Source organism: Cebus imitator, unplaced genomic scaffold (assembly GCF_001604975.1).
Source record: "Cebus imitator isolate Cc_AM_T3 unplaced genomic scaffold, Cebus_imitator-1.0 Scaffold72, whole genome shotgun sequence".
Lineage (NCBI taxonomy): Eukaryota > Metazoa > Chordata > Mammalia > Primates > Cebidae > Cebus > Cebus imitator.
This window is the reverse complement of record NW_016107387.1, coordinates 1,630,001-1,639,729: the sequence shown is the minus strand read 5'-3', so window position 1 is coordinate 1,639,729 and position 9,729 is coordinate 1,630,001. Positions and strand designations below refer to the sequence as shown.

Below are 9,729 nucleotides of genomic sequence, written 5' to 3'. Positions count from 1 at the left end.
CTCCAGGCTCCAAGGAAGAAGGTCGTGGAGTAGCATGGCAAGCGAACCATACTGCCCAGGTGGCAAAATTGCAGGACGGAGCCTGGTGTTGTGCCGCTGCTGCATTAGCGTGCTTTTTTTGGGGAGAGCAGCTTTGGAGTTCTGTTCTTCTTGAGAACATCCTCTCCCTCTCAAAAAATGTGTTTTCACAAAAAGTGCTCTACTAGAGAGGAGAAATGATGAGCTTTTATATGAGCATATTTATAACCATAGATATTCCAAGTCATGGGGGTATAAATCTCAGGACATGTCAGTAGCTCCACAGTGTGATGAGAAAATAGAGGAGGACGGTGGTTATTGGCATTTCCCAAACTCACTGAGAAAAAGAAACTATGCTTCCCTACTCTCTCTCTCTCCCTCCCTCTCTCCCTCTCTCTCTCTCTAACACCCCCCCCCCACCACACACACACACATACACACACACACTCCCAGGCCTGCAGAGAGAAAACAACTTATTCCTGGCCAACTCATCTAGGTCATGCAGACCCTACATTCAATGCTGGCTTCAGCTAATTTCATCCCAACTTTCACTGAAAAAATAATTCTCCGCCAAGTTGCCATGTATCTCTTCTCAGCCCCAAAGACTTCGGGATAAAAATCTGTTTGGCTTTTTCTTTTTTCTTTTTTTAATGTTGCTCAAAATAGTTTTCTCTACTCAGATAATTTTGCAATATTCCTTATCCCACCAATCTCTTCCCTGCAGAGTCCCTCCCTGCCACACACATCTCAAAGCCGGTCGGAGCCCTTCCAGACTCCTGTGTGCAAACGTTCCCAAACCTCCCTCCACCTTCCTCCTTCTCCTTGAAGACCAGGGTGCTGGGGCTTGACTGAAGATCAGGAGAGACAAAAGAGAAAGAAAGGTCTCCGTGGGACAGGAGGAATCATGCCCTCTCTTCCCAGGTTCATGTCCTAATCCCGGGAATCTGTGAATAGGTTACATTATACAGCAAAGGGGATCCAGGCAGTAGGAAGGATGATAAACTGACTTTATGACAGAGCTTATTTATTCATTTATTTATTTATTGAGACAGAGTTTGCTCTTGTTGCCCAGGTTGCAGTGCAATGGCACGATCTCAGCTCACCACAACCTCCACCTCCCCGGTTCAAGCAATTCTCCTGCCTCAGCCTCCGGAGTAGCTGGAACTACAGGCATGTGCCACCATGCGCAGCTACTTTTGTATTTTTAGTAGAGATGGGGTTTCTTCATGTTGGTCAGGCTGGTCTCAAACTCCATACCTCGGGTGAGCCACCCGCTTCGGCCTCCCTAGGTGCTGGGATTACAGGTGTGAGCCACGACACCCGGCCTAGAGTTTATTTTTGTAGTAAGGTTACCATAGAAGAGGGAAGAAGAAGGTGGGGGAAGGGAGCATTAAAGCGGTAAGATGCAATAAGAACCTGACCCAGGATTGCTGGCTTCAAAAATGGAGGAAGGGCCCATGAGCTAAGAACTCGGGCAGCCTCTAGAAGCTAGAAAAGGCAAGGAAGTAGATTTTCCCCTAGGGCCTCCAGAAACGAATGCAGCCCTGCTGACACCTTGATTTTGACCCACTGAGATGCACTTCTGACCTCCAGAACAGCAAGATAATAAATCTGTGCTGTTTTCAGCCACTAAATTCACGGTAATTTGTTATAGCAGGAATGGGAAAATGATGTTACATAATTGCTGAAGATGCTCCCGCACACCAAATCAGCCTGTAGACTGGCGTTCAGGCCAGGACTAGATTCCCAAAGGGAACATGGACGGATTGTTCTTCCTCTTCTCTGACCCATCAGGAAGAAGGTGTCTATTCCTGAAGACCTTGTTTACAAAAAAGACCGGCTCAGATCCAGAGATTGAACTCAAGGGCTAAACACTGTAATGTGTTTTCAGCAACAGGGGAGGGGGCAGAGGCCGGGACTCAGGGCATTAGAGGTTGTCCTATGAACTATTGTCATCTCGGGTCTCCATCTGTAACCGACTGATCTTTTAAGGACTCGTAGTAGAGACATAGGCAGGTTTGTGTGTAACAGTCGACACCCGGGAGCCCACGTACACATGAGGTTGCAAGTCAACCCTAATTATATAGGTATATAGAGTGTTTTTGTTTTTGTTTTTTTTTTAATGTTCTGAGCCACCAACTATTAAACCAGCTTCTCCAGAGATGAGTCTTTGTATTATTTCATTGATCCATGTGCCTGTAACACCTCGGCCAGATGCTCCAATAACTCTGGGTCGGTTACGGAATGAACTTTCCCCTATGGAGAGACTGATTCGCAGGCAAACTTTTTGTGCCTTTCCAGGCTAAGCCCAACCAGAGCTGTGGCTTGCCCCCGCTCCAGAGCCCCTCCCTATTCACAGTTTTAACTCAGACTCAGGTATCTTTCCCCATTCCCTCGGAGTTTGGAGGTGGGAGCATTGTGTCACCGCTGGATCTCCAGATGCACCGAGTCACATCGCCCCCACCCCCACCCCGCCAAAAAAAAAAAAAAAAAAAAGCATATCCTAGAAAAATGCAAGCCTTTCCATTTTCCCCTTGGAAATGCATGCAAGTCCGGTATTAGAGCTGCGAGACACAGAATCGTCCCTGCCTGTGCATTGAGCCCCTCACACCCAGGGGAAGGTGTGGGCTCCGGTCCTTCAGAGGTGTTTCTTCTCAGGGGTCCAGCTGATTTCCAAACCTCCCCGCGTGAACCGTCCCGCGGGCGCGCACGCCCTTTCGCGCAGCTTTTGCAGCAGGCTGGCGGGAGATCCCGGCCGCGTCCCTCCCGCAGGCAGAAGCCCTGGCGGGGAAGCCCCGGCTGCGCACGCCCATGCCCGGGCCCCCGGAGCTCCCCGCGCCGCCGCAGCCCCGCGCACCACCTGCAGGCCCCGCGGCGTCGCAGCCCCTCTGACTTTCCTCCGGGCCTCGGTTCCTTATCTCGGGCCCCTCTCCGGGATTCCCGGTCCCCGGCCTTGCTCCCGCCCTCTGCGCCCCGGCAGCCGCAGGGCCCGTTGCAGAGAGTTAAGAGCCGGCTCCCGAGACGGCTACGGCGGCTCCGGGTCCCCCGGGCCCCGCTCGCCGCTCCTGATTGGCTGAGCGCCTGTCAGTAGTAAAGAGTATCGGGTGGCAAAGTTGGGACCTTCATAAAGGCGTGGTGGCGATTCTCCGCAATCGCCGGCAGCCTATGACATCAGCCAGGAACGCCTGGGATGCCGCTGCTCCCGGCCAACCTCCGAGGAGGAGGAGGGTCCCGCTGGCTAAGAGTTAATTAGCCCCGCACGGCGAGGGGGGAGGCGCCAGTTTTCTGGGGACACTGGCTGCCACTGTACTCCTACCCAGGGGAGCTCACGGAGAGTTGGATGAATTCTGGGTTGTTAGCTGCGGTCAGCTGGGCTCCCGGGAGCCTGTTGCTGTTGGAGAACAGGGGGCGCCTGGCCAAGGGACCAGCGGCTTGCTGAGCCTCAACATGACACTTCTGGGGTCTGAGCATTCCTTGCTGATTAGGAGCAAGTTCAGATCAGGTAGGGCTAAGGCATTTAGCATTCCTTCTTGAACTTTCCTCTTCTGCCATTCTCAACTCTAGAACTGCTTTCCAATAAATGTTTCCAAGCCTGCCAGGTCTACCTCAACTCTGTTCCCCAAAAGCACATTGTAGAAGCAAAGAATTTTATTTGTCTTTTTGGGAGCCTTTTGTGTCTTCCGTTGTAAGTGCTTTTGGGTGGTCGAGTGTGGTAGTTCTTCTGTGAAAAGGCCAATCCTTTTATTTTATTTTCTCTGTATCTGTGAATAGAAATTTTGGAGGGGTACATTGAGAAGGGGCAACTTTGGAAATGAACAACTAAGGGATTTCAAGTTTGGACGCTGTGTAATATCGGTTATGATCGCTGAGTAGATGAACCTGATGTTTGTGTGTTAGGTACAGGGATCATTTAAAATGTAGCTAATCCAAACAAGTGTATTTCCCAAAAAAAGTCACTTGCGGGAAGTAAAAATAGCAAATTTGGAGCACACCAAGTATTTAAAATGACATCACTGTAAGAAAAAAAAGAAAGCCCAGTGCCACAAATATTTTTTCCCAAACCATCTGATATTTATAAATGGAGAATTTCCCCCCAAATTTCTGTGTTATTGGCACAGAGAGAAACTTCTCAAAGGACGCTGAGTGGAGGTGAGTGGAAGGGAGAGACGGGAGATCTAACTGCTTCTCAAGAAGGGTTTGTGCACGCGCCCATGGAAGGTGTCTGTGTGGGTCTCCACGTTTAGACAAATCAACACGTCACTTCAGAAGTTATTTTTCAGTAGCTCTGTGTATAATGTTGGTTTTAGAAAACTGGTTAACAACACACTCAATAATGTAGAACTTCTACTTAGATGGTTACTTTTAGGAGAACTCTGATGTGAACATTGACATAACAGGTGTCAGAAAGATACAGGCATGGTTTGCTAAGCTTTCTTAGCCCTTTACATGGGGCCAACTCAATTGTTTCACGTGGGATGGATGTTTCAAAAAGGAAAAATGTAGCTGCTGGGAGGTAAGGTTCATCTGTGACTTTCTTAGATGCCCTTGGTTTGTAGATGCCTGTGGGGTCAACTGGAGATTTTCTTAGGATCTTCACTGTTGACGCAAGTTGAAAACTCAGGAGCTTAGGCGGTCACAAGCCTCGCTGCCCCTGATGCTCTGGGATGAGTCTGCCAGCCACCGGGGTCGGTAGTGGATTAAGTCCTGCCTTTCGGTGGTGAGGTGAGGCGGTTGATCTGTTAATTAACTAGCGACCTCACCGCTGCTTTGTATTTGGTCAAAACTGCAAGGCAACACTGCCACCTTTCTGAAGAAGAGAGGATGTGGATTTGTTTTGTATGAAGCTGCATTCGTGTCAAACGCTTCCTTGCCAGTTTAAATGTGGAGGGTCTGGGCGTGCTGGTTTGTCTCTAAAAGGATTTGGTGGTGTACTTGACAGTCAACTTGCAAAACACCTATCAATCCCTCCTTCAGCTAAAGTGCAGTGGAGAGGAAAGACAACGTTTGCACCACTCCCAACTTCCATTTCAGTGGATTTGGGGAGTCCTGGTGTCTCCTAAGTAGACCCTGAAAACCCTGATCTTGGAGCTTCAGAGAACTCCAGCCTCACTTTTTAAGAAAGTTGTGCAGGCTTTTGTGTCAAAAGGAAGGGTAGCTTTGGGAAAACATGATATGAAAGCAGAAGCAGGTGTCTTTAATCCTCCCATCACTGATAAACAGGGAATCTGGAGTCTGAGATGCAAGCGTTGATCGTCTCTTGACAGACAGGACAAAAAACAAGTGGAATGTAAGACTTAGAAAACGTAATGTTTGAATGGTGGTTATTCTTTCTGGATGTAATTACTACTCTGGCTGCACCAGCTCTGAGGTGACAGCATGCTGACAGTAGGGCCTCTCTTTAAGAGAACGCCTTTTATTTTGTCACTAACAATGAATAAGTGCGTCAACTTTGATTTCTCGCTCCCTTTCACTATTTTCCCTTCTCCTTCATCATCTTCTTCTCCTCATCCTCTTTCATAAGCAACTCAAACTGTAAACTCATAAAACTGTTTCAATCTGACTGCGAATATTTGCTTTGATAGTAGATCACGGTATTATGTATTCCATTAAATAAATGCAATGAAATTGTTCTCTGATTACAGCAACAGACTCACTGTAACAGGGTTTGTTTATAAGTGAGCAGATAACTGCTTTTACTCTGAAATCATCATTGATGTCAGCCACGTCCGATCAACTTTCTATAAGCTGTAGCTGAGTGACCTCGTGATTAAGGACAAAATTATGCTACAGCAGCAGTAAACTCTGAAAGTTTACATGTATGAACATGTTTGGTGATATAAACTCATTTGAGAAGCCAAAGGGTGTCCTGGTTGAGTGCATGGGTCTCAGGGCCAGACTCGCTGGGTTTTTAGTAGTAATCTCTACTCATTAGCTGCATGACCTTGAACGGTAGGTAAATTACATAATTATCTGTGCCTCAACTTGCTTCCCCTGAAAAGGAGGATGATTATAGGGTCATTGTGAGAATAAAATGTGAAGTAGAGAACTTCTAAAACGGCCAGCCCTTAGAAAGCTTTTGCAAAACATTTTTCTATTATTAATATTGATGTTCAGTGGGACCCGCAGTTGGTAACTTGTTCTCTCTGGTTCTCAGTTATTTCATCGGTAAACATCAGGGTTGTATTGGGCAATTTCTTAGACCTCTTTGGTAACATTCTATGATCCTCTGGAAACACGTAGAGATTGGCTGGGACGAACATAACTGTGATTGCGCCCTGTGGCAGTTGCGCGCGAAGGAGAGGCAGTTTACATGAATGCAGTGATTTGTGTTGATTTTAAACTAACCACATTTGTACAGTTTTTAATCTTCTCACATTGTTTATTCAATATCTAATCAGTGTCATTATCAGCAGTTCTCCCGAGTATCACTCCTCGTGTTCTACAAAACATCGGGGGATGTACGTATGTGTGCCACGCACAGACACACACAGCCCTCAGACACAAAAGAACAAAAGTGGAAAGAGAGGTCCATGAAGGGACGTTGCTGCTAAAGAACCGTTGTGTTTCTTTGGTTCCTCTCTCTCTTTTTCCCACTTCGCCATCTTACACAGAGGGAAAGTCTAGCAACTGCCATGACCTCCCGCTCCACAAATATAACCTTGTCTGGCTTAGCAAATAAAAATACAAAATGCCCAGTCCAGTGTGAATTTCCAAGCAATAATTGTTACTCTTTTTTGACTATATAGCGGTACTCAGGACATACTTTTCTCTGAAATCCAAATTTCACTGGGCCCTCTGTATTCTTTTTGGCAACGCCACCTACAATCTGAGTGGTTTTTGATCAACACTCCCTGTGGCCCCATCCGATATCCTATCAAGCTCTTGAGATTCTCCAGGTGCCCAAGCACTCCCCAAAATGCAAAACTTATATTGTAGGCACGAAAACAGAAGACTCCAAATGAGGAGGGGATACCACGAGAGTGAACCCCAGCTTATGATTGAGGAAGAACGTGGGAGCTTCACCTCCGCTCTCTGGCCATCTGGCAAGGAGGAAGATGAGCTCAAAGGGCAGGCTGGTGCTCGGGAAGCAGAGGCTCTAGAATTTGGAGCTATGGTTAAAAGAAGGCAGGGAACAGGCAAAGCAGGTACTCAAGAGGCTGTGGCTGAACTCGGGTAGCAGGACCCCCCCACACTGTTCTTCTAATCCAAGAGCACCCAGGATCAAGCCTCTGGTGCCTGTAATTGGTTGCTTGTCCTTTCAGAGAGGGCAAGGGACATCTCAACAGGACCCTGCTGACATCTCTATCTATTCTCCATCCTTCAGACAACCTAAAAGGACTACTGATTCCTACTTTAAGGTATATCCTCAACATCTCTGGCACTGAATTTTCTTTTTCAGGAATTGAGGTTAGACTAAGAGGTAGGCCGCCCTAAGATTTTTATCATAATGGACACTATTGAAGAAATGTTCACCATGAGCTCAAGAGAAGCCCGGGCTATCTACCTTTATTATCAATTAGTTTTCTAGTTTAGAGCAAATAATTTAACCTACACGAGTACCTTTCTCATAAAATGTAACACTTACGTATGTATATATAATTTAATTGACCTTTTTAGATCTCATTTTTATCTTCTACGAAACGGAAAGTTTTGACTGGTTCATATTTGAAGCAGCTTTTAGCCCTAATATTCAATAGTTTTCCCAGGGAATGGCCCTAAATATTTTTGTAAATGCTTGATCAAAACATTACCATATGAGAATACAATTCAATGGACCTTAGAAAACGAATATATTTTCATTTCTACATGGGAATTTAAAAGTTAAAAAAACATTTGGGGTCTGGCTCAAGTCACCGGCTTGAAACCATTGTTCTCTCCCCAGTTCCAGCTGTGTTAGGTTCATTCACAGCCCGCACCTCTTCCCTCATCAGCTTAATCACTATAGCAAGAACCCCAACCCCCACCTTCCGTGCCCCAGTTTTATCCATAGCTATTATCACTAATGGACAGACCAAACCTTTTGTTTGTTTATTTGCTTATTATTTGTCCATAACAGCGGAAATTATTACTTGTTTGTTTGCTTTTTACTATTTTTATTCTCTAGCACCTAACACTGCTTGGCACAGAGAAGGCACCCATTAAATATACGTTGAATAAATATGCTATATTCTTCCTCCAAAGTCTATTCAAAAACAATAAAAGCAAACAATATAGGCTTATTGTTAGGTGTGTATTTATGTGTACAACAACTAGAACGAAAAGGAGAGGAGTGACTCTAAACACTAAAGTCAAGCCGGGCGCGGTGGCTCACGCCTGGAATCCCAGCATTTTAGGAGGCTGAGGTGGGCGGATCACCTGAGGTTGAGAGTTCGAGACCAGCCTAACCAACATAGAGAAACCCTGTCTCTACTGAAACTATAAAATTAGCTGGGTGTGGTGGCACATACCTGTATTCCCAGCTACTGAGGAGGCTGAGGCAGGAGAATCATTTGAACCCAGGAGGCGGAGGTTTCGGTGAGCTAAGATCGTGCCATTGCACTCCAGCCTGGGCAACAAGAGCAAAACTCTATCTCAAAAAAAATAAAAAAAAAAAACAAACCTCAAAGTCATAGCACAGTGGGAGAGGCTAAATGAGGAGGTAGGGGTCTAGCCCAAAGGTAAGAAGCAGGTTATCCCTGTTGTTCTTAGGTTAGGCCGTAGCTGTGTGCATGTGTTATTAAGCAAATTAATTAAACAAAGGTCATCTCTGGCTCAATGACGATAGTGTGACTGTGTCTCATGAACCAAGGATTGTGATTAATTCAATTCCGTGTACCCAAGCTACTTTTTCAAAAAAAACATATCAATTATTTAAGACCAGGGAGAGTGGCATTTGTCTTTTATCTGCTATAGCATATGACAGAAACAGTTAGCAAGATTGTGTCAAATTGACTCGAACCAGATTGAATGTGCTCTACTCTAATTGGATTAAATTGGAGAATAACAGAAGCGAAGGGCAGAAACAAAATGCTCCACCCAGGGTTAGAATTCTACATGCTTCAGAAAAGCTGAACCTGAATAGGAGATGCTGGAACACTCCGTTTTTCATTTCCTTTATTTTCATCTAATTAGCAAGGCTTCCGGGGCATCTAATGGATGGTGAACAGGTATCCCACATTTCTGTTCAGATTGAGGAGGAGCCAGCAGGTGCATTTCTCTGCCTTCGTGGTCCCATTCCTTCTGTCCTGTGGGCCGAGTCACAGTGGGAGCCTATCTGGGACTCCAAGGTCTTGGGAATATGTTTATATTTCCAGGGCTCTCTGGGCCTCTGTTTCCATATTGGTAAAATGACTCATGGTCTTCGCATCCTCATAACTCTATGAGGGAAAGATCTTTATAGAATTATTAAGGGTTTCTTTCTGAAAAGAAAGAAATTGGTGAACCTTTATTCACTATGTGGGAATGGATTACTGGATCTGGTGCCATGTGAATTGCACAAGAGGTCTTGCTTACGTGTGGAGTAGTTAAGTTTTCAATGAACACAAATAGGATTAATAACAACAATAACAACCCAATAATAGCCTTTGTAGCCTTATGATTTTAGTGCTTTGAATTTCAATTTTATTAAGCAGGTAATGCTTATATGTTTCATAATAGCTAATAAGTCAAGCTTTACTTAACGAGATTTGGATCATTATTCTTTCTTCTTTTTTTTTCTTTTTTTTTTTTTTT

General features: G+C 45.4%; 1 protein-coding gene and 1 long non-coding RNA gene across 4 annotated transcripts in view; one reads left to right on the top strand and one right to left on the bottom strand.

The window, feature by feature from the left end:
* Positions 1-3,146: 3,146 nt before the first annotated feature.
* The window catches only part of MYOCD (myocardin), a 103,397-nt gene continuing 96,814 nt past the window's right edge, over positions 3,147-9,729 (top strand). For 2 of the 3 annotated variants that reach the window (XM_017531389.2, XM_017531390.2), the window contains exon 1: positions 3,147-3,520. In XM_017531389.2, the coding sequence (XP_017386878.1) occupies positions 3,466-3,520 (55 nt within the window). In that variant the 5' untranslated portion in view covers positions 3,147-3,465. Of the gene's footprint in view, positions 3,521-4,370; positions 4,374-9,729 lie in introns of all 3 variants that reach the window. The other variant, XM_017531391.2, reaches the window with a different exon arrangement.
* The window catches only part of LOC119471752, a 35,149-nt gene continuing 34,519 nt past the window's right edge, over positions 9,100-9,729 (bottom strand). Inside the window, exon 3 of the long non-coding RNA XR_005200824.1 lies at positions 9,100-9,416. This is a non-coding gene — a long non-coding RNA (uncharacterized LOC119471752). The remainder of the gene's footprint in view (positions 9,417-9,729) is intronic.